Source organism: Lynx rufus, unplaced genomic scaffold, assembly GCF_022079265.1.
Source record: "Lynx rufus isolate CCGP_SWC_20201006 ecotype Redwood Valley unplaced genomic scaffold, mLynRuf1.p SCAF_6, whole genome shotgun sequence".
In the NCBI taxonomy this organism is placed as follows: Eukaryota; Metazoa; Chordata; class Mammalia; order Carnivora; family Felidae; genus Lynx; species Lynx rufus.
Genome location: NW_025814878.1, coordinates 92,064,134 through 92,089,553, shown reverse-complemented (window position 1 = coordinate 92,089,553; position 25,420 = coordinate 92,064,134). Strand labels below are relative to the sequence as shown.

Sequence of the window (25,420 nt, the reverse complement as noted above, 5' to 3'; positions counted from 1 at the left end):
AACTAAAAATATTCCCATGGGATGATGCCAGTCTGAGAACTATTTTACTAGTTTGCTACAAGGTAAATACAGAAATTGAGAATATTTACAAACTTTTTCAATAATTTGACATTGCTCGGCAAATACAAATGGTCAGTAGACTTGCCTTGTTGAACAGATCATTTCAGGCGCTGCTGAATTCATGTGGTAAGTCACCCGTGACATAAGCTGACAATCAGTCATGCATTAAAGGACCATATGTCGATCTTCAATGTATTGAAAATTGAAAAACAAAAATCCTTCCCCACAAGTGTGTGAAAAGTATTTTGCTAGAGCATCTATGAAAGCCATGTTAAGTCACTGTAATATGAATCGGAGCAACAAGAGTCCATCATCCACTCCAAGAGAGCAGACAAAGCCAAAAACCAAGAGAAATTGCCTTGGAGGAAGCTAGTGATGCCTTGAGCATTGCCTCCTGGAAAAGGAGTTGGTGTGCTTACCCTACACCTTATAATAAGAAAGAGTACAAGGAGATCTCCTGAAGGACTAAACATGTCTCCCTGGGGTTACAGAATATAAGACTACAATATAACTCTCACCAAGAGAGTCTAAAGGTGAAGACTGTGGCTGGAGTGAAAAAGCTGCCCGGGATTGAGCTGCCCATCCTGACAGACAAAGGCACAAGCTTTTTGGGGATGTAACATGGGTCCCAAGGGAGAGGAACCTAATTTAGATTCCTATTCAAGGGGATCCTATCCAAAAGGACTTTGTGGATGGAAGAAGGGACCAAATAGAGGAGGTGAATTATCAGAAGCTCAGGGGGCCAAGGGAGAATACACAAGCGAAGTAAAGATATTTCCCACAATGAAGGGAACTGCAACACAGGCAGAGTGTATCGATGCCAGATCTTAACTACATAGGCTGTGCAAACCTAGTCTTGTCCCCTCTTCTCCTTGGGCCAATCCTAGAACAGTCAGGACAACTGGACAGTACGGGAGAAAATGAAGAAGAAAAAGAGAAGCCAACTATGTCCTTTGCCATTTCCCAATTCTAGCTCAGGCTGAGGGAAAAGAGGAATATTAACTTCAAATAGGAGTTGTGATCATGCACAAGACCAGACTGGGGTTATGCTGTTACTAGACTGTGCTAAAATCTTTAATGTTTGAAAGAAACCCAGGGGTTTTCCACTTTTGCAAAAAAGTTGTGAAACCTGTCTTACATTTTTCCATAGAAGCAGATAGTGATTTAAATGGATATTGGGAAGAAGGAATAAGTTTGACTTCTCTTTCTATTCTAATCAATAAACAGGTTATACACAAAAATGGTGGTCTTGGGCTCTCCTCCCTCTCTTCCTAGATGTAACCACTTCCAAATCTTTGGTTCTTACCACATTTATCTTTTAGTTCTACATGTTTGTAGAATAATATGCACATAGTGGTATCTCTAGATTCATTAATTTTATTTTTTTTAAGTTTTATTCATTTATTTTGAGAAAGAGAACAGGGAAGAGGCAGAGAGGGAGAGAGAGAGAATCCCAAGCAGGTTCCATGCTGACAGTGCAGAGCCTGACTCAGGGCTTGATCTCAGGAACTGTGAGATCATGACATGAGCCGAAATCAAGAGTCGGACACTTAACCAACTGAGCCACCCAGGCGCCCCTAGATTCATTAGTTTTAGGTATTATCTACTGAGTTCCCACCATGGTAGACAAATTATACCTTTCTTACATTTTGCTTAAATCCACATTCAGTGATTTCATGATTGATTTCATGTTGATATTATTCACGATTTAATCAAGTGCATATCATGATTAAATTTCCTTGCTTATTCAAACTTCCATTTTTCTTACAGTTAATAATTGCCTCATTTATTTCTATTTTCTTTATTTTAATCTCTATGATTTCCAGTTTGTCTTTAAGATTTGCTCCAGGGACCCAGCTCAGGCACTGGCGTACCAAAGCAGGATGGGGAAGGGAAGGATCAGGCCCAACCAGACACTAGAGAGGCTCAGGGAAACTACAGGGGACCTGGTGAGGGCATCACAGCAGAACTGCCCCATCAGCACTGGAGGATGATGCCCAGAGGAGACTCGCCTGGACCCAATGAACCCAATTCCTCTGCCATCCAGGAAGACAGTGGCCATGCTGAGGTAGGAGAGCAGGCAATGCCCTAATTTGGCATCTTTTTCACCTGCAGCCACACTGGCTTCAAAGATGTGCCAGGTCTCCCCCTGGACTGCCATCCTCAACACCCATCCCAGAAAAACGCTGTTTGCCTGCCGCTCTGACTATGCTTTCTGACACATACCAAGAGCTGTGTACAACTCGTCTCAGTGTAGATTTTCCATATGGCCAAATCTGACCCTTTGTTATTCCTGTAGAAATCTCTTCAGGAGATTTCCCATCCTCTCATCTCAGCCAGTTGTTACCTACCTCTGCTGCACAGATAGGAGTTTGGGACCATCTTCTATATCATCCTACAGATTCTCTTCACCTCCTTCCTGTGTTAATCCCCAGTTTCTTAGATCCCACATCTTTTTCTTTCTTGTTTTATTAGGTCATCTGAGAGAACAGATCTTCTACCAGTCAAGTAAGAAAAGATTCACCTGATATAAATTTTGCAAATCCCTGCAAATGTGACAATGTCTTGATCCTCACATTTTATTGACAGCTTGGGCTTAACTTTCTGGATTGGAAGTCATTTTCTCTCAGAATTTTAAGAGCAATTCTCCACTGTCTTAAAGCTCCTGATATTTTTCTAAAGTCCAATAACACTCTGTTTCCTCATTCTCTTTTAAGTCAGCTCCGAGGAATAGTTTATATACAATAAATATACCCATTTTAAGTCATTCTGTGTGAGGTCTTCTTCCCTTCTACCTTCCTTCCCTTCTCCTTCCCCTCTCCCCTCCCTCTCCCCTCCCTCTTCCTCTCAGCTTCTATAGGATTATCTTATTATCCCTAGTGTCCTGCAATCATACACTGAAATGCCTTAGCATAATGTCTTTTATTCATTCATTGTGTTAGGTACTCAGTTGGTCTTTTTTTTAAGTTTATTTATTTATTTAATTAATCTTTACACCCAATGTGGGGCTCAAACTCATGACTCTGAGATCAAGAGTCACATGTTCAACTAAGTCAGCCAGGCACTCCCATTTGTAGGTCTTTTTAATCTAAAGACTCACATCCTTCAGTTCTGAGACCTTTGTTGTTGTTTTATTTCTTTGATAATTTTCTCCTCACTATTTTCCTCTTCTTTCTTTTTTCAGATGTGGGACCATCTGGAACCATTCGATAAAGTTATCTTTTCTCTCCAATTGTCTATCTACTTTCTGAAAGATTTCATTAACTATAAACTTCAAGAGAGTGGGTGTGCTATCATTTTTAGTTTCTTCCTTTTTTATATTAGGGAGAGAGAGCATGCAAGTGGTGGGGGAAGGGGGGAGGGAGAGAGAGAGAAAGAGAGAGAGAGAGAGAGAGAGAGAGAGAGAGAGAGAATCTTAAACAGGCTCCACATTCTGCAGAACCTGACATGGAGCTTGATCCCAAGACCCTGGGATCATGAACCAAGTCAAAATCAAGAGTCGGATGCTCAACCAACTGAGCACCCAGACACCCCTCATTTTTAACTTCCAAGAACTCTTTGCTATGCTTTGCTCCTTATTATTTTTTAATTACATATTGTTTTCATTTCATGCATGTCTCATGAAAAACTGCTCAAGACTTGGAAATGGGCAAAAGAGAATATTAGGTGTTCTTCCAATGGAGCGTTGAGTGCTGCCTAGCAAACCCTCAGGGAATGATCTAATTCTATAGGGGTGGGCACCTTTGATTGACTTTCTATTGACTAAACCAGTGGTTGTCCCACTTACTAATGTATCAATCAGTAGCACTTGGAGGGCTTGCTAAAATGTCTGCCAGACTCTGCTCTCAGAATTTCTGATTCAGTTGATCAGAACAAAGAACAAGCTCCCCGGTGATTCTGTGCTTCTGGACTACTTTGAGAACTACTAGACCAAGCTATTTATAACCCTGTAAGAATAAAGGTAACTTGTAATAAAACAAATTATTATTTTTTTAAATTTTTTAATGTTTATTTAGTTTTAAGAGAGAGAGAGACAGAGACAGAGCGTGAGCAGGAAAGGGGCAGAGAGAGAGGGAGACATAGAGTCCAAAGCAGGCTCCAGGTTCTAAGCTGTCAGCACAGAGTCTGAGACAGGGCTGGAACTCACAAACCCTGAGATCATAACCTGAGCCGAAGTCAGATGCTCAACCGACTGAGTCACCCAAGCGCCCCTTAAACAAATGATTCTTGTCCATAGCAATGCAAATGAATTTTGTCCAATGATCCAATTGATTTAATTTCCACCCAGCAAAAATGACAACCCCAATATTACATATTATTCACCAGTAAAATATTAATCTGTTTTGCATCTATTAGCAAATTTACTTCTGCAGTCTTGACTAATTATATATCTCCTTTAGACTCTCGTCTGAATTTACCTTATTATCTAACAGGCTCCTGCATTAATTCATTAATAAGTTGAATAAAATCTTTAATACATGCTCAGTTTATATTTATGGAGGGTCATGTTTTTAATTCTTTAATTATATTTAAATAGATATAACCTCTTACTCTTTCAAGAATGTTAAGAATTTTCTTCATCTCTCTATATTATCACTATCTCCTCTGAGTTCCTCTTTTTATTAGTTAGTCTGGGGTTTTTGTTTTCTCTCCTTTATGTTGGAGGCTTTCTTCAATATTTGGTGATGATTACCCACCCATTCACATTCAGGACTGAGATACTAAAAAACTCACTGAAAACTCTGGAAACATGATTTAGGTTTGTCCAACTAGTGGGCTTGGCCAAAGCATGATATGATGAAATCTGTCAACTGGTAGGATTCATTACCAAGCAATAAGGTAGCAGTTGACTTTTTCATAGGATACCCACTAAAATCTGCCTTCCGCAGGGTGGTTTGATTTCTTCAGAGAAGGGTCTTCCAGTCTCCTGCCTAGGAACTATGAGCCTGGATGCTGGCATTTTGGAGGGGAGTGAAGTTCCTGAGGTGTAGAAGTCTTATCACATTTACACACCCCACATCTCACTCCTGCCTCTTCAATACCTGTTATTCCCAAATCCATAGTCTCTCTGACCCAATTTCTTCAGAAATTATACTTTTCATCTCCTGTAGGAGTGAGGAAGAAGGTGTCTGAATGAATAAAAAACGTGCCTAGTCAAAATGCTCCTTATGGAGACTTTCAAACAGTTCCTATTTGTGGTCCTCACCTCATTTCCACCTGAAACAAAACAAGGTGATTCCTATTCCTAACCATGTCTCGGGTGCTCAGAAGGGGGCAATAGTTAGATTCTCTGTACCTAACAGAGGTTAGGTACCTAACCTTGGCTAAGTCATTTACATTTCTCCATTTGCTTTCATCTTCGTGTACTGTGGTTCAAGGTTACAAATGTCTCTCACTTTCCTCAAAGATTGACTTTGTCTCTCAGTTTCTTGTTCCCCTTGTTATTTTGGAGCAATCTTGCAAGAAGAATCAGGAATTGAAATCCATCTACTTGCCACCTTGAAATCAAAAGTCCCAGGTACTTGTAAATACACTGAAATCTAGTTTCTGCCCAACATTATACATCTAAAATGTTCTCGCCTCAAAAACACTTAAGTCCTCTTTGTTGCTGCTTAAAATTCAGAACACAAATTCAGTCTTCACCCTTCTTAATTCCTTGGCAATATATTACATCATTACCACTCCTTTCTTGGAATTCAGTCTTCTCTTGGCTTCTGTGACACCATTCTCCTCTGGTTTTCTTCTCTGGTTGTGTCTTGTTTGTTTCATCCTGATGGATTCCTCTTCCAGCAGTTAACCCTCATATACCACACATACAGAATCCAACATATCTTCCCCCTCCCCTATACCACACCCTGTTCCTCTCATCTTGCTTTCTTCCCACTTTAGTGAGACTCCAGAATCTACCCGTTTGCTAAAGCTAGACACCAACTAAAAGATTTTTCTTTTTTCCTCATCCCACATATTATTTGTTACCAAGTTATATTTAATCTATTGCTTTATGGCTCTCAAATTAATTCCTCTTTTCACCTACATTATTACTCAATTCAAGCCCTAATCATTTCTTACTTGGACCAAAGTATTAGTCTTCCTGACTCTAACCCTGTAGCCTTCCAATCCAACTGGTACACTGGCACTAATCTTTCTAAACAGGAATTCTCGTCATAACCCTCCCTTACTCACTGTCCTTAGGGCCCTCAATGCCAAAAGATAAAGGTTCAAATTTTTTAGCAGGGCAAACAGAGCCCTTTGTGACCTTACCCATTTCCAGCCTCGAACTCTCTACCTGCTTCGTTAGGAACTATTTCTAGTTCCCCAAAAGGAGCAGAGCTCTCTCATACTGTTCCTTCAGGACATGCTGCTCCCTCTGCTTGGAAGGCTTTCCCCTATTTCTTCAACAGTGCTTCAATACTCAGCTCAGTACCACACTTCCTCCAGGAAGCCTTCTCTGAACTTCCTATTTTGAAATAAGTGACTCTCTAATATTCTCTTAGAACACCTTCTATCACACTACATGGTAACCATCTGTTTGTCCCCTTCCATAAGACTATAATATCCTTAAAGTCAGAGACCTTATGTTATTCACCTCCATATCTCCAACACATCTAGAACCTTATTCCATACCTAGGTTCTATGTAAGTAATAATAGTAAACAGATATAACATCCATTATCTGCCAAGTACTGTTTTGAGCACCTTAAAAAGATGAATTAGCACAATAACATTATGAAGTTATGACCCCAATTCTATAGTTGACGAATCTGAGCCACAGTGAAGCTAAATAACTCACAGTGCCCAAAGGCACTGAGGTAATATGTGCTAAAGCCAGAATTTACTCTCACATAGGCTGTGTGGTTCCAGAATATGCACTCTTAGCCACTCCATCATAATGTTTATATTTGCAGAAAGGTTAAGTCTTAGCCCAAGCAAAATAAATTGGGCCCAACCCATTAATAAACCAGGTGCTCTTAATAGCATGTGACATAAAAAGATTTTAATTTCTGTTCCCATGAGAAATAACTTTCAAAAGAGTATCAAGAACAGTTGTTTTGGATGTATAAAATACAATCCAACTTGGTATTCCTTCTCTTTCTTCTATTCCTCTTCAGTCTGATTTCTCACCGTACGACTTTCTCCTATTCCATGATGGCTAAACATAACTATTCAGGAAAAAAAGTAGACCAGAGATTCATTATTAAAAATTTATTGAAATTCCACAATGCCCTAGGGCTAAGGGTTAGAACACAGAGCACAGTCTCTTTCTCCTCGGGGAACATAATTCTTCTCATTATTAAAGTCAAAACACGAGACAGAGCTACTACAAAGAAATTACTTTGGAAAAATAATTTTAGTACGCTTCTAAGAAAGCAGTGCAATTCTATTTTTTGACTTATCTGGCTCTTCCATTAGAGATATTTTAAAACATCAACTAATGAAATACTTCTACAATGCCTTGTAATAAAAACGCCTCTTACTCAAAGTTATATATACCTAGGGAAATAAAAAGAACCAGCAAAAATAACTGAGAATATAAAGCAAACACTAAGTAACTGCCAAAAGAATCAGACAATGTTGGGGCGCCTGGGTGGCTCAGTCGGTTAAGTGTCCAACTTCAGCTCAGGTCATGATCTCATGGCTTGTGGGTTCGAGCCCCACATCGGGCTCTATGCTGACAGCTCAGAGCCTGGAGCCTGCTTCACGATCTGTGTCTCCCGCTCTCTCTGACCCTCCCCTGCTCATGCTCTGTCTCTCTCAAAAATAAATACACATTAAAAAAAAAATTTTTTTTTTAAAGAATCAGACAATGTCTGATATCCCATTTACTCATCTTCCCACCCCAGCTCCCACCTTCAAACCACCAGTTTATATATATATTACAAAATGAACCATCTAAGTTTTTAGGAGTAGGCCATGGGCCACAGAATTCTAAACTCTCCAACCATACTGTCTTTCACTCCTAAAAAATAGACTCCTAAAAATAACACAACTCAAAAGGACAACACCAATCAGATATATTTAATCCAGGTGGTTTTTCTTTATTGGTGAAAATCACAAATTTCTCTAATTTGTCATCAGTGGAAGAAATCAAGTCTGACTATAGTTCACACTTTATTAAATGGGAGATTAATATGCTGTTTCACAGAAACAAAGAAAGAAAGAGAAAGAAAAAGAGAGAAAGAAAGAGAAAGAGAGAGAAAGAGAAAGAAGGAAAGGAAAAGAAAAAGGAAAGGAAAGGAAAGGAAAAAAGAAAGGAAAAGAAAGGAAAGGAAAGGAAAGGAAACGAAATGAAACGAAATGAAACGAAACAGGACCAAGCAAAAGGATGGAACATGGTGCCAAGAATCTTGACTAATGACTCTTTAACGTCTCTTCTTTAAACTCCAAAGAGCTGAATGAACACATGACACTCCACTTTAAAGTATATGGTCAGCTTGAATGCTGAATGTATGACTTTTGCCCTTCTGAACTCCTGGGACAAAGAATCATACTAAATAATGTTTAACCTTCTTGGAATGCAGGAAAGGCTGAAACTGATATGTCACAACTGATTATAATCACAGTCCAAGGGACATGGTTACTCTGATAGCTAAGAAAAAGGAGCTCATTTTCAACATTTATGCTGGGTATTTAAAAATAATTTTTCTGCAAGTGATAAAAATTCATAGCATGAAAGCACATGCCCTATAAGGACCCACTGCTTCTTTTTTTTTTTTAATTTTTTTTAATGTTTTTATTTATTTTTGAAGGAGAGAGAGAGACAGAGCATGAGCAGGGGAGGAACAGAGAGAGAGGGAGACACAGAATTCGAAGCAGGCTCCAGGCTCCAAGCTGTCAGCACAGAGCCCCACGCGGGGCTCAAACCCACAAACTGTGAGATCATGACCTAAGCCGAAGTCAGACACTTAACCGACTGAGCCACCCAGGTGCCCCAAGGACCCATTGCTTCTTAAAGATCCATGCCTAGCTGTCCAGTTTCTGCAAAACTGAACAGAGTAATTATTTTTTTGCATTTAGCACAGCAGCTAAAAATTATAATCTTTTCTCAATTATCCATGCCTACTTCTAATAGGGCTAATATATAAGTAAAATTCACAGATAATTCTAAAGCATCCTAATTAAAATAGTTTCAAGCTTTCTTAAGCTTTAAACAGAACTAGAAATGTGTAAATCATCAGCTTGCCTCTCGATTTAAACAACAGAAAAATAGAAGTATGAGCAGCAAATGAAAGTAAAGAATCTACTTCAGGAAAACCATCTCCTGAACAGAAAGTCACATAATGGAATGCAATGTCAATATTAAAGATTAACTAAAATCGATTAGGCAGTTCAATAGCTTGCATTTCCACCATCATCAAAATTTCATGAGCTCTGTAAGAAGATAGAAGTATAATTTGCTGGAAGAAGGTAATACTGCAAAAGAAGAATTCTGTTTACCAAGAAAAAGTTTTAAGATGAGGTATCACTTTAAGTTTCAGCAAGACAAAGTCAAGCAGTGTTGCCTTTTGAGTCAGTTTTGTTTTAATAATGATTCTATTTTCATATCAATAAATCTACCAAGAATGAAAACAGCAATCTCAGACAAAATCAGTTTTTCGATATTAAAATGAAAGAATATGCCTATATAATTCTTCACCTGTTTTACATTATTTGTTCAAGTTTTAAATAATAGCACACTTTTACACCATTCACCAACATGCTATTATAAAATTTTCTGAGCAAAAAAGCTGACAAATAAGCAATAGTCCTTTGTTAAAAGAAAAAAGAAATAAAAAGCCTCAAAAGATGGCCATAGGAATATTTCCCCCTTCTGTCTTTCTAAAAACCTTCTAATAGTAAATTATCTAAAATTTGGAAACGTTATTAACAAAACTTTAGGCTCACTCTCTGGAAAACAAAAGTCACAGGAGAGACATAATAAAGCCAAGTGGTGATGATATAAATTTCACACAAATAAGTGTTTCATTTTTTTTAATGTCTTAAATTTGGTAGTATAAAGTACTACCATTTACACATTGTCCACCATCACCAATACAAGTTTTGGTCAGTGCTGTTGGGATTATATTCCTACATACCTTTCCTCCTCCACCCCATTGGATTCCCAGTGAATCCCAGAGATCTTAATATTTCATTACTATTTTAGTACATCTCTCTAAAAGATATGGACTACTTTTAACAAAATTGTAATACCATTACCAATCTCAAACATTGATAAAAATTTCCTAATACCATCAAATATCTCATTAGTCCCCAATTTTCTCAAGAATTCTTCTTTTACTTGTGGTTTGTTTAACCAAACAAGGCCTATACATTACATTTAGTTGATAGGTCTCTAAAATCTCTTTTAATCTATAGATTACCCCTCCTGCTTTTTTTTTTCCTTACAATTTGTTTCTTGAAGAAATCAGAGTGTTTATCAACTAAGGTTTCCCACAATCTGGATTTTACTAACTGTATCTTCAGCAAATTGTTCAACATATTCCTCTGTCCTCTTTATTTTGTGTAAGTCTTTAATTAGAAATAGTAGTTTGATCTGATGTAGGTTCATTGTTTTTCACAAGAATATTAATCTTAAGGGTTATATAAGGCACCTAATGTGTATTGTTGGGGTTAGCAGTCACTGCTGATCAATGTTCCAGTTCATTATTTCATTAGGGTCTGCAAAATGGTGACACTGGAATTTCATCATGCTTTCTTCCCTCAACAACTATCTGATTTACTGTATAGAATAATTCTTATAGCCAAGACCAGATAATGCTTGATTCCTTTCCCTTTACCATTTTTCAGAAAAATGACTTGGTTGATTTAGCATTCTCCAAAGGTCATTAATCAGGTGGGGTTTTTTTTATATCATAAATTCATGGATTCTAAATATACTGATGTGTGTCAATCCACTGTGATCATTATTCTTATTGATCAGGCAGTAGGAACCTCTCCAAGTTTACTCCTGGTCCTTCTGACAAGACCTCAGTAATCTTGGATGCTTCCTTGCTTTCTGATTTGACAGGACGTGCCACTTTCACTCTATATTTCTTGCTCCAAATCTGCATCAGCCATTTCTCCAAGGCCTCTGAGGATGCCCCAACTGGATCCCCTCAACCCAGCCAGTACACTCCCAGCTGCAGCTGGTCCTGACTGCTAATGGCTCACAGCTGCTCCTTCTTCAAAGAACTCCCCTGGGCTAAACTCAGCTTCCTCCCACTTCCACCTTGGTGGCCAATGGCCAGTGGCTAACTAAAGTGGGGGACTAAAGGGTCACTTCCAGTTGAGACTAATTCTGGAGTGCAATTTGTGCACCAAATTCTAATACAGGACCAGGTTGTAACTAGTTTCCCGCCAAGCTTTTGTCCTTGCTTATTAGCTTTTGCTCTCTGGCCTGTCCTGCTTCCTTTATTCTCCTCCCGAGAGCTGTCCTTCAATAAATCACTTTCACAAGGATGTCCCCTCCTCAGGATCTGCTTGAAAAACCCTACCATTAGTTTGTTTACATAAGAAATGACTTTAGGAAACTATAATATGGCATTACTACTGGATTGGTCGTTGTCTCTAGACCTGTTCAGTGGACGGAGCCAGGAAATACTTTTTTTTAATGAAAAAATTCATTATGAGTTCAAACTGATATTTCCAATTCAATTTTACGATTATAAGGGTTTACTTCTCTGATGTTATTATACCTGCATCTCTTCCCTCCCCCACTGAAAAACATCAACATAGCTATTTGCTAAATAAAGCTTCTCAAGTTTTTCGATACAGAACATCAATCAATCATGAAAGAATACAATCTTTGAAATTAATATCAGGTTTACATTGTTTTAGATCAATATTGCTTATTCTAATATGTTTTAATTCATATGCAAATGATCATACAGTAGCCTTTAAAACCTCAACTAAGAATTTTCATTCTAAGTAGTTTCTCTTTTTTTTTTTTTTTTTCCAACGTTTATTTATTTTTGGGACAGAGAGAGACAGAGCATGAACGGGGGAGGGGCAGAGAGAGAGGGAGACACAGAATCGGAAACAGGCTCCAGGCTCTGAGCCATCAGCCCAGAGCCCGACGCGGGGCTCGAACTCACGGACCGCAAGATCGTGACCTGGCTGAAGTCGGACGCTTAACCGACTGCGCCACCCAGGCGCCCCAGTTTCTCTTTTTTTAAGAGTAATGCTACCAAGTGTCACTTCACTTATATGAAATATGTCTTGCCACCTGATACTTGATCCACAGTCATGCCCACACTGTGCCTACAAGGACATATCCTCCCATTAGCAGTTAAGTCCTTTTCCAAGCATTTGCTACTTATGATTACCTCTTATTTACCTTTTGTCTCTCCTACTTCGTGATAATTTTATTTAAAATAAGCTAAATGTATATCTCCTCTGATGTTCCTATCATTCAAGTCCTTATTCCATTAACTTTTATTGTAATTCTTCTGCCTCTTTGCCTGCAGTTGCTGTTTAAACTCAATTTCTTTTTTTTTAATGTTTATTTATTTTTGAGAGAGAGGGAGACAGAGTATAAGGGGGAGAGGGGGCAGAGAGAGAGACAGGGAGACACAGAATCCAAAGCAGGCTCTAGGCTCTGAGCTGTCAGCACATTGCCCGACATGGGGTTCGAACCGAGCCAAAGTCAGATGCTTAATTGACTGAGCCACCCAGGCGCCCCTAAACTAAATTTCTTTTTTAACTGTGGTAAAACACACCACACAAGAAATTTTTCATCTTAACCTTTTTTAGTGTACAGTTCAGCAGTTTTAGGTACATTCACACTGTGGTGCAACCATCAACACCATCCACCTCCAGAAACCTTTTCATCTTGCAAAACTAAAACTCTATACTGATTAAACAACTCCCCATTCTCTCTTCCCTTCAGCCCCTGGCAATCGCCATTCTACTTTCCATCACTATGATTTCACTACTCTAGGTACTTCATAGAAGTGTAATCATACAGTATGGATTCTTTTTCCTGACTGGCTTTTTTCATATAGTATAATGCCTGCAAGTTTCATCTATATTGCAGCACATGTCAGAATTTCCTTCCTTTTGAAGGCTAATATTCCATTGTACAGTTGATCCTTGAACAACACAGGAGTTAGGGGCACCAACCTCCCACGCAATCAAAATTCATGTATAACTTTTGACTCCCCAAAAACTTAACTACTAATAACCAATTGTTGACCAGAAACCTTACCAATAAGAAACAGTTAGTTAACATATATTTTATATGTTGTACCTACCATATAAGGTATTCTTACAATAATACCTAACTTTTCTTATTTTTTTCCAGTATTTCTAGGCTATAGGTTTGTCTGCAAATTTTTTTCAAATTGTCAAAAACCACCAAAAAAATTCCCCGTGTATTTATTGAAAATAATCCACATATAAGAAGACCTGTGCAGTTCAAACCCGTGTTGTTCAAGGGTCAGCTGTACATATATATCACATTTTGTTAATTTATTCATCTGTCAATGGACACTTGGGTTGCTTCCACCTTTTCACTAGTATAAATAATGCTACCATGAACATGGGTATAAACGTATCTCTTTGAGACCCTACTTTCAATTCTTTTGGTTATATATCCAGAAGTGGGATTGCTGGATCCTATGGTAATTCTATTTTAAATTTTTTGAGGAACTGCCATACTGTTCTCCATAGTAGCTGCACCATTTTACATTTCCAGTAACAATGCACAAGAATATTTCAACCTAATTTTTAACACCAGATTAAATTATGTATCTAATCTTCATTCATCGTAGTGACACTGAGCTGCACACAGTGGAGGTCAATGCTGATAAGTCAGTGATATTCCCTAGCATCAGAGTCAATTACCTACATTACCATATGATAGTTGAGCAGGATGTGTGAAGGCTGAGGCACGAACTAGGTACTATTAGTCTAAGGCAGACCTGCCAATGCATTGGTGCCCTAGGATAGCCGGTACAGACAATGCAGACTGAGCAGGCTCTCAAAAATATATAACTAATACGCCCTAGGAGTGAATCAGGTAGAGAAAATGATTAATTCCTACAATCTACTGGAATCTATAGTCTTGTCCCTGAAATTTCTCACCTAATTCCTCAGGTGTTATCTGAGTTAGAGCTCACCCAAACAGATTACAGGGATAAGGGACATCTGCTTCTATTTAGACCTATGACTTTGGGTCAGTCCATTACTCTTTGAGGCTCAGTTTTGTCAGATTCGGTTAACAACATATTCCCTACTCAATGCATAAATTGGTTGTTCAGATTAAATGAGCTAATGAATATGAACATGCTTTTAAAAAATATGAAGTACTACTTACCGACAAAGTGCTACTGCAAAACAATAATTTTCCAGAAACATTACTTTCATTTCCAGAACTGACCTCTCTTTTCCCAAGGCACAAACTAAGCTCTCTTTGCTTATGTTCAATTTCTATAGTTTGATTTTCGGGAACCACACTTATCACTTCACACCCAGGGGGGTGGTGAGGAGGGGGGCACACTACTGAGAGAAATCAAACAGATCCTTGTCACTCACCAGGAGATGGTCTGGAGGAGTGCAATGAAAGTGATATGTAGAAAAGTTGAGAAAAAGAGAAAAGGTCCAGAGAGATGTAACCATGAGCCTAGAAAACAAACAGCTTTTTGATTCCAAGTACATTAAGTTGTTACTTTAGAGGTATCTAACAATGGAAGATCTTATCATTCAAAGGACTGGAGCAAAGGAGAATCTTGCATTAGGAGAACCTTTGAATCAGCTAAGCTCTAAGATCCCCTCAAAACATTTTGATTCCACAAGTGCTGACAGTAACACAGTAGCAGGTGGGCCTAGCTTCACTCTCTCTACAAACAATACAAACAGGGAAGGATCTTCTATTGTAACCCATGGGATTGAGGACAAAGATCAAGGAGTCACCTCAGGCAAAGAGGGCTTTTAAATGCCAAAGGAAGCTACTGGAGTGTGTCCTTTAAAATAAAGGAATTTATCCCCACCCACATTCCCAGCACAATTTAAAGATTGTTCTGGTTAGAAGTAATAAACTAGACCATCTTTGAAGGGGCTTTCTTTTCAGTCCTTTGATCCACAGTTGTTCATGAAAACTCGGAAAGTTTAAGTGACTATCTAACAGAGACTATCTGACACTTGAGTTTTCTTCAAATATCCTTTGCTTGAGCTTAAAGAATTGAACAGATGACCCAGAGTACAAGAAAGATTTAAATGGAATGGCAACAGCCCTTGATGTCGTCAAAATGCTGACCTAGGAAAGAATCACGAGTTAGAAAGATACACTTACTCTTCTCCAAGCAAAGCGCATGAATCCCTTCACCAAGTTAATCTTGGTTTCATGAAATGTTTGAGAAATTAAACTCTACCTGTATGAGCACTGTTCATTCAACATAGTCCACCTACCTGGCATGCTATGTGCTAATTATTCTTTCACCTATTGTTAACAAATTTATAGTACATAAAATCTTTTGTAAGATACCGTAAGGGAGGCATAGCAATATATAGCAGACTCAGTAAGTTGCATGGGCATAATTCAAAAAATCCTTTTGAGGCAGTTAGCAAAAGAAATTTGACTTTATTAATTCAATTCACTCTCTAGAACTCCAAAGAGAAAAAGAAAACAAACATTTCCTTTAGAAGCTTCATACTTGCCAATTAATTAAGGCAAAGTAAGGTATAAGCTGTATAGTCAAGCCTTCCACAGAAAGGGAAGTGTCCTGAGGTTATGCAAATAAAGCTGCCTGGTCCCACATATTTGAAAAGGAAAAGGAAGACCATTTAATAATTTAAGCAGGAAAGGAACAGGGAAACATCCTACTATATTTTCAGTGAGATCAAGGATGTGTGGTTAATCTTTTCCACACTGCAGCAAGCTCCCAACTACAAAGATGACCTGAAATCCTGTTAACACTATTTTTTTTTAAATGAAAACTATGCAATGTTCCAAAATATTTTGCAGCCTTATAATAACCTGAACTGCAATCAGAAAAGCAGAAAAATTCCCCAAGGCTGGAAACCAGAATCCAACAACAGAAGGCTGAAGTCAAGGAAGCAGTTTAGTAGGAGAAAGAACAGGAAAGAATAATCAGTAGGTTTGGGAAATCCTTTTCTGCTACCTTCTCTAGTTTCTACCTGAGTTGCCTTTTCTTGGCCAAAAATGAATATCCTTAAATGAAATTCAAGGGCCCTAAACCCATCTCTCCTTAAGGTATCTGTATTTCTTATGTGTGTGTATATATCACAAAGATTCACTTTTCTGTGTCACTGAAAATAACACTTGTATTCAGATGTGTGTACTTTTTTTTTAATCTCCTACCTCCCATCTCTGACAACTACCAATCTGTTCTCTGCATCTGTATTTTTTTTTTTTTAAGTACTTTTTAAAATGTTTTTTAATTTATTTTGAGATACAGAATGTAGCACATGCCTGCGCACAAGCAGGGGAGGAGCAGAGAGAGAGAGAGGGAGAGAGAGAGAATCCCAAGCAGGCTCCCTGCTACCAGTGAGGAGCCCAATATGGGGCTTGTGAGATCATGAGCTGAGCCCAAGTCAAAAGTCAGATGCTTAGACATTTAACTGACTAAGTCACCCAGGTGCCCCCTTTTTAAATTTTTTTTTTATTTAAGTAATCTCTACACCCCATCTGGGACTCAAGCTCACAACCCCAAGATCAAGAATCACATGCTCTCCCAACTGAGTCAGCCAGGCGCCCCTACATCTATTTCTGAGGAAGAGTTAGAAGTTATAAATGAACCTTAGTCCTCTTCCCAACCTCTCAATACTGGAGAACCCCAAGGCTCAGTCCTCAAGTCTCCTCTCCATCAACATTCACTTTTTGGGTCATCCCATCCAGTCTCATGAATTTGGTAACGTTTCTGTACTCATGACCCCCAATCCAGGCTCAGGTTTTCCATGAAATTCAGACACTAGGATATCTAATAGATATTTTCTAACTTAACATATCCAAATCAGAAATTTGATTTCCACCCATCAGCCCAAACCTGCTTCTTCTTCAGTGATCACCATTTCAGAAACCCAGACCACCAATTGTCTGTGCTAAGCCCACCTGCCCTCTAACTCCTGAGCCAAAATTATTATGATAGGACAATACAGAAGTCAGTAGGCAGAAAGGGAAAGATTAGGGCCTGAGGTCCCCAGGTGGGGAAAAACACCTATTTTTGAAAAATGCTGGGAGTGTCTGACCACAGCAAGACCTCTCAGGCATAAGGTTCCTCTTAATAATGTAACAGACCTCTCCTACTCCCCCTCAGGTTTCACCTCTGGAATTTGACACAAGACCTAAGAATGGCCATAGACCACCCCTCATACACTGGAAACGAGCCAATCAGGAATGGACAACCCAGCCCCTCAAGCTATCCAGCCAATAAGGGTAGAACCTGAGAAGGAACAGGGAGGAAGGCAAGAAGAGGGAGGGCTCACCAGCACCGTATAAAACAAGGACCCTTGCCTAGAGTCCTCCGGCATTCACTTTTGAATGTCCCCTCTCTGAAAGAAAGCGTTCCTACTATTCTTCTTTCCTAATCTTATATTCTAATAAACTTTTGCCCTGCTGCTCATTTTGTGTCCACCTCTTCATTCTTCAAAGTGGCGAGACAACGAATCCCGGGTATTGTGGTAAAAGAAATCCTGCAATATTATCAGGCTCAATAATTCAGTTACTTGCCGTGCAAGCCTCATGGGCCAAAGTTTTGCCAGCAGGGGGAGCAAGCTACAGCTTGGGCTGGGACCTGGGAACACCAGCAATTTTTAATCAGATATTCTTGCACCTCCGGGAGAAAGTCTCAGAAATTTTAAGTCACAAGGAAATGGAGGCGATGTTGTTGTAGTGTACGAAAAATGAGAAGCAGCGAAATGTAACAAGAATGGACTCAGTGTGCCTGATTATTTGCAAGTGATGTAAAATTTTCATTTCCCCTCATCCCACCCCCAACACAAACACATAAATACCTCCTGGGGCTGAGTGTTGTTATACATTAACGGGTTCCTATGAGAGGACAAGCTTACTACTCCCTACCACAAAAAGGGAGATTCAATAAAATGCATGGCGAAAATGAGGTTTGGAGTTTATCTACGGTTTTTGATACCATTTCTACCACCTGTGCAGGTAGGAAAACTGAGACTCAAAGTGATTAAAATACATGAGGAGGGTTCCTAAGGATAAACATCTAGCACTAAAAATATGATCATGTGAATTTCTCCATTGTCCAGTCAGGGTGTTTAGGCTTAAATCTTATTTCTGTTATCTACCAGTTGTGTGACCTTGATAAGTTTTCCCTTCTGAAAAGTGAGCACCTACCCCAGAGAACAGCTGGGAAGATTAAGCGAGAAAAAACAGGGAAACACAGGAGAACAATGCCCACTGTTGCCCACGTGGTAGTGACTGTGCTCTCATGGTAAACGTGCCATAAATGTGAGAGCTCTTGCTATTGTGTGTTATCACGATGAAAAGGAGGTTTAAAACTCTAGGATTCCAACACAAAAGTTTTCTAATGTCAAAATACTAAAGGACAAAGGGAGATCTGGTGCTAAGTATCTTTTCTGCTCCAAAGTGGTGGAAAATTCCTAAGTATTCCAGTGACATGTCTTAACATAAGTCCCAAGACATATTTAACTAAGAGAAAAATCTGGATAAATTTTTAGCTAACTCACTCTTAGAAACATTACAAAGGAGTGAAATAAAATGCACATATATTATTAATTAAGTTTATATTAGTGATCTCTATTACAAATTCATATAGGCACATTTGAGTATAAATTATAGATTCAGAGGGGCACCTGGGAGGCTCAATCGGTTAGGTGTCCAACTTTGGCTCAGGTCGTAGTCTCAGTTTATGAGTTCGAGCCCTGCGTCGGGCTCTGTGCTGACAGCTCAGAGCCTGGAGCCTGCTTCAGATTCTGTGTCTTCCTCTCTCTCTGTCCCTCCCCTGCCTTTACTGTGTCCATCTCTCTCAAAAATAAACATTTAAAAAAAATTTTTTTAATTATAGAATCAGAAAAATAGGTTAGAGAAGCCAAGGATACAAAAGTATAATGCATTCTATGTGGCCTGTGGCCTACTTCATCAAGGGGCTAGTCCCAATGCAGGTTGGCTGAAACTGTACTGTCACATTTTCTTATCCATCTCCTTTGATGTGGGAATCAAAGGCAAAAGAAAAACTTTCCTTACAACTTTTAAATTTCCTTACAACTTACAGCCCATTGATGAGTCCTTGAGACAAGCAGAGTGACCTTCCTTTAAGAACTCAAGTGCCTCGATGTTAATACTTTGCTAAGGGCAAAAGGCAATCTTAGCTTAATATTATCCTAACCTCCAGGATCCTGTAAGTCTCCTTTAATATAGAAAAATACCTTTGGAAACTTTCTTTATCTCAAACCCCCAAGATATACGTTAGCAATCATCCTCTAAGCATATGGCCTACTGATATACATCTGAAGGGTCTCTTGATTGAGGTTTTACTAGACAGTAATAAATGACCCACCTCTTCCTAACAATAGCTAGCCCCCTCAAGGTCCTGGAAACCTTGCTTCCAAAATTCCTAAAAGACTTACGCTATCCCTAACCCCCTCCCAACTTGAAAGTATATAATCAATTGCTCCTCACAACCCCAGTGCAGTTCTTTCTGCCCACGGGTCCTGTCCCCATGCTTTAATAAAACCACCTCTTTGCACCAAAGACGTCTCAAGAATTCTTTCTTTACCATTTTCTCTGAACCCCAATATTTCCACATCATCCTTCACAGCCACATCCTATTTCAGGCTTTCTCACTGTTAGGGCTGTTTATTATTCAGATGGCTACTAGAAATGCCTAGAGTGCTTCATATAAAGTCATCGAAATAATCCTGAATCACCATAGCTGATTTATTTTTATTCCATCTCCAAGACACAATCAGAGTTGACTTGATGGCAACCCATGACTTTCTCCAAATGTGTAAGCTAGAAAAGGCACAGGCTTTGGGCACATGTTGAATAGGGTGGCTCTAGCAAGAACTACTGACTGCACCTATAACCAAATCCAGAAGAGGGCACAAGGCCTTAGCTCAAGTCCACATATGGTAATAAAAACATGGACATGTCAGCAGAGGCCCTAAGTTTCCAGAAGGTTGAACAGGAATCATGTGACATAAGATACCAACAGCCTCCTCACCAACTCTGACAATTTCCAATCTCTAAAACGACCCTAGAGAGGTGCCTGGGTGGCTCAGACAGTTAAGTGTCCAACTCTTGATTTTGGCTCAGGTCATGATCTCATAGTTCGTGGGTTTGAGCCCCATGTTGGGCTCTGCGCTGACAGTGAGGAGTCTGCTTGGGATTCTCTCTCTCCCTCTCTGCCCCTCCCTGGCTTGTGCATACTCTCTCTCAAAATAAATAAACATTAAAAAAGTTTTTTAAATGAAGCTACCCTAGGAGCTGCAGATAGAGGGGGGAAGTGAGCTTTACCTGCCCCCAAAGAACCCTCTCCAGAATTTTCTTTTTTTTTTGCCCTAAACAACCAAGTAGCTTCCACTGCTATTTCCTGCCTCTCATCTCTCTCCCTTCCAATTCCTTCTGAAGAAGTGAGAGTCAAGGTCATCATCTGATTCCCCAGAAGCAGTGATCACCAGATGCCAGCATAGCATCACCTGTTAGACCCAAGTTCAGGCCCTAATTATACCTACAGTACTACAGTACTTACCTGACCCCTCTCCTGCTCCCCACGGACTCACCCCGCTCATGTTTAATCTTCCTAAAATTGTGCTTTAATCATACCTCTTCTAGTTAGACCTCCACAAGCACAAAAAATGGAGTTTAAACACAGTGGCTATCTAGAATGTTCTGGCCCCAGCCTCTTTTCCAGCTCTACCTTATACTTCTCTCATATAAATCCCCAAATCCAGTCCAACGGTTCTCAGTACTTTTACTAATTCCACTTATCATATCTAACTTCTGCTGCTTAGTCAATTCCTGCCAATATTTTATTTTGTTTAATGTTTATTTATTTTTGAGAGAGAGAGAGAGAGAGAGAGAGAGAGAGAGAGACAAAGCACAAGTAGGGGAGGGGTAGAGAAAGGGAGAGAGACACAGAATCTGAAGCAGGCTCTAGGCTCCGAGATGTCAGCACAGAGCCTGACACAGAGCTCGAACTCACAAACCGTGAGATCATGACCTGAGCCGAAGTCAGATACTTAACCGAATGAACCACCCAGGGGCCCTGCCAATATTTTAAAGCCCAATCTGTGAAACAGTTATCCCATGACCACCCTAGGCGGGGTGTGGACGCTCTCTGTTCTCTGAATTCCTATATTGCATAAGCTATATGTCATATATAAATATCACTCATTCATGTGTTCATTAAAATGCATTCAGATGCCATTCTCCAGGAGATATTCTAGACAGATGACATAGCCCCCAAATAAGTCAAGGTGTAGGAAAGGAAAGGAAGAGAAGATATTACCAATTTTTGTTTATTCTAAGCAGGTCATTGTGCGATGTATTTCCATGTGTCAGTTCGGTTCATCCTCACAACTCACTGAGGTAGCTACACTTTACAATAAGAAATCTGAGTCTCACAGAATTAAACAACCTGGCAAAGATTACCTAATACGCTTTTTGTTTTTTGTTTTTATTTTCCACTGTCCCTGACCCCTCTCAAACTCTCTGCCCACGTCTCCCTTGCTCTCTCCTTGGGATGATGATCTCTGTACTTCGAATCATCCAAGCCCCTTTGCCCTCTGGCTTCTAGTTAGGGTAGGTCAATGGAAACCTACAACCTATATACACTCGCCCTGCTCCCTTCCTGACTCACTGAATTCTGGCTGTGACTTCACTCCTCCATCCCAGTTCCTATGAAAGGTTCTTTCATGGCCCCAGCCATTCTTACCAGGATGCAGGAAGACCAGTGCCATCTGCCACCTCTTCAGGCTAGGAATACTAGGTAGGCAGCCTCCACCGGAAGGTTAGTGACGCACTTAGCCCTGCCCACACCTCTGTAAACAGTACTTTCATTAAATTCTCTTCAGTTAAGGGGCGCCTGGGTGGCGCAGTCGGTTAAGCGTCCGACTTCAGCCAGGTCACGATCTCGCGGTCCGTGAGTTCGAGCCCCGCGTCGGGCTCTGGGCTGATGGCTCGGAGCCTGGAGCCTGTTTCCGATTCTGTGTCTCCCTCTCTCTCTGCCCCTCCCCCGTTCATGCTCTGTCTCTCTCTGTCCCAAAAATAAAAATAAACGTTGAAAAAAAAAAATTCTCTTCAGTTAAATTATCTTACGTGCTACCTGTTTCCTGCCAGGTACACAGAGAAGAACTTGAACCCATGTCCCTCTTACTACAGAGGTTGACTTTTTCTTTTAAGATTTTTATTTTTAAGTAATTTCTACACCCAGTGTGAGGCTCAAACTCACAACCCCGAGATCAAGAGTCACATGCTCCACTGACTCAGCCAGCCAGGTGCCCCATGCCTGCCTTTTTCACTTAGATAATTGCTATGCAGGAGATCTGTACAAAATGCTGAGGATCAAAACAAAAGGTATCTCACTGTGATAGGAAGGACCGGAAAAGCCTTTTCTGAACAAGTTGCTTGATCATGGGTCAGTCTTAAGAGGTGAATTGTAATTCACCAGGCAAACAAAGAGGGAAGACAGGCATTCAAGGACAAAATGGATGCCAATTTCAAAGTCACAGAGCTGGGGCACCCAGGTGGCTCAGTCGGTTAAACATCCGACTTCGGCTCAGGTCAAGATCTCAGGGTTCGTGAGTTCAAGTCCCACATCAGGCTCCATGCTGAGAGCTCAGAGCCTAGAGTCTGCTTTGGATTCTGTGTCTCCCTCTCTCTCTGCCCCTCCCCTGTTTACACTCTGTCTCTCTGTCTCTCTCTCTCTGTCTCAAAAATAAATAAACATTTAAAAAAAAAAAGTCACAGAGGAATATGTCTTATTACCCAAGGCAGTTATGTACAGTGCTCATGAGAGAATAATGGTGGTTGAGGGTTTCAAAACTGTGATGATACTCACTTACCCAACCTGAACCTGAAATCTGAGATTAGAAGCAACAAAGAATTCACTATATTCCGGTCAAAAGAATCAATGTGCCTATTTCCTACCTTCAACAGATCCCCATCACAGAAGATAAACCCAACTGTTTAGCATAATATACAATCCCTTGATGATCTGGCCCTGCCTGACCCAACCAGTCTCATCAACCAGCACCACCTCCAGCTGTTCCCTGAGGACGCCACACCTTGTCACACCTCTGAGCTTTTGTCATGTGCTTCTCATCAGAGATACAAACTCCTCTGTCAGAATTCATCTCAGGTGTCTGCTTCTCTGTAAATATTGCTGGCCCTCCAAGATGCTCAACATGCTTCCATGGTACCTTGTCCTTAACTCTACAATAGCATTTTCGTAACACAATCATGCATCATATTTACTTGCTTGCATGCTGGCCATGGACTCAGCTGTGCGTTCCTAGAGGCCATGTGCTATAGCAAGGTGGCAGACTGCAGAGGTAAGTGCTTGGGTTCCAGAAGTGGGCTGCCTAGATCCAAATCCTAGACTCTGCTGCAAACAGCTAGGTAAATGTAGGCATGTTATTTATCCTCTTTGAGCCACAGTTTCATTACCCATAATATGCAAATAATAACAACATCTACTTGATAGGGCTGTCAAGTGAGTCCTATTATACAGTAAGCCCTCAATAACTGTTAGTTATTCAGGGCACCCAGGTGGCTCAGTCGGTCAAGCATCCTACTTAGGCTCAGGTCATGAACTTGTGGTTCATGAGTTTGAGCCCTGCAATGCACCAGGCTCTGTGCTGTCAGCGTGGGGCCCGTTTCAGATCCTATCTCCCTCTCTTGCTCCTCCCCTGCTCACTCACTCTCTCTCTCTCTCTTTCAGAAATAAATAAACATTAAAAAAAATAACTGTTGGTTATTCAAATAACTATTTATTTGAATAAATAAATAACTGTGTATCCCTTATTTCCAAATAAACAAGCTTATATTTGTTGAGAGTGAATAAATCTTCCTACCACTTCATATTAGATACCACATAGATACCTAATAGCTTGTTTCACTAAATCATGAAGACTCTCATTTCTAAATATGTGCTTATTTTATAATTGTTTAAAGACAAACAGGACCTCTTCTGTAAAGGAACTTAGCTTCTTGCCATCATTGTTGGCCTGCTCACTGAGTCAGACATTCTCCCGGCCTTCTAGCAATCTCCGCACGTGCCCGTGATGCAGTTACCTCCACAGAAGGGCAGTTCCACTTTAATAATGTACAAAAACTTATTAAAAAGTCAAATCTTGATGGTTCCCCTAGGTTGGCATAAGGAACGACAAAAATAGGCTCCCCCCAACATAAAAGCGAACCACAGGGAAACTTCTTCTAAATGCTAAAGCAATGTAAAACTATTGCAGTTATGAAATATTTTTTACAAAGTTTTCATGTGGCATTTCTAAGCCCCAAATCCTTGACTGCCACAGCCTTGGTCAAAAGTCCACGTGTGAGAACCTGAACCAAGAAAAAATATCAGCACACATAGAACAATGGGGTCAACAGGTGGAGACCGGCTCCCAGGTGAGGGCTTTTCCCAGATAAGGTAGCACTGCAGCCAACAGAGACGCAGAGCACTTAGTTAGAAGAGGACAACGCTGCCTGCTGCCGTGGACCCAAACAAAAGCCAAACCAGAGAAGGCTAGCACCCTTACCATCACCCTGGCTGGCTGCAGAGAGCAGCACAGGCCTGAGTGGCCCAAGAGCCTCCTCCTGGAGAGGAGCCCCACCTTTCCTTGCACTGCTTCTCCTTTACTGATACTAGGTTGGCTGCTGCCCCTCTTCACCAACTCCGACCCTGTCATTATTGCACCTCAGCCTGTTGACTCTGTGGTGCCTGCTCTAAATCTAGACCCTGGCTCTAATGGGGCTCAATATCCACCAGTTTTTAAATCACTCCATCTGCAGTGATCAACTCTGGCCTCTCTGACAACTCTCCGGCCCAGTGCTTTCTGTGAAATTACACTCCCTGGAATTCGTATGGGTTCATAGCACTTGCTGAGGATGACAAGACAGTACTCTGATTAGTTAATCTGGCAATTTTCTCAAAGAACAACCACGCCATGTATTTAATAATCTTCTAAAAGTTCTCTACTTACAGGCCTTCGGGTTGAAGCACCTTGAACGGAATGATAGAATTCTGGCTGGACTCGGCTATTTTTCTTGATTCTTCGTTTCCTCACTGAAATTTCTTGCTCACTCTGATGGTGAACTTCCACCACAGGTTTGGCCTCTTCCAGGCGAGCAGCTGCGGCCGCAGCAGCACGTCTTCTAAGATGCCGAGGGCTTGCTCTGAATCCCTGTGGCAGAAAACAAACCCAAACAAATCCAG

The 25,420-nt window shown here is 40.3% G+C and overlaps 1 protein-coding gene across 4 annotated transcripts in view; it reads right to left on the bottom strand.

Moving 5' to 3' along the window:
- DST (dystonin) overlaps window positions 1–25,420 on the bottom strand; it is a 496,498-nt gene that overhangs the window by 403,388 nt on the left and 67,690 nt on the right. For all 4 annotated transcript variants that reach the window (XM_047102585.1, XM_047102584.1, XM_047102586.1 and 1 more), the window contains exon 3: window positions 25,188–25,388. In XM_047102585.1, the coding sequence (XP_046958541.1) occupies window positions 25,188–25,388 (201 nt within the window). The remainder of the gene's footprint in view (window positions 1–25,187; window positions 25,389–25,420) is intronic.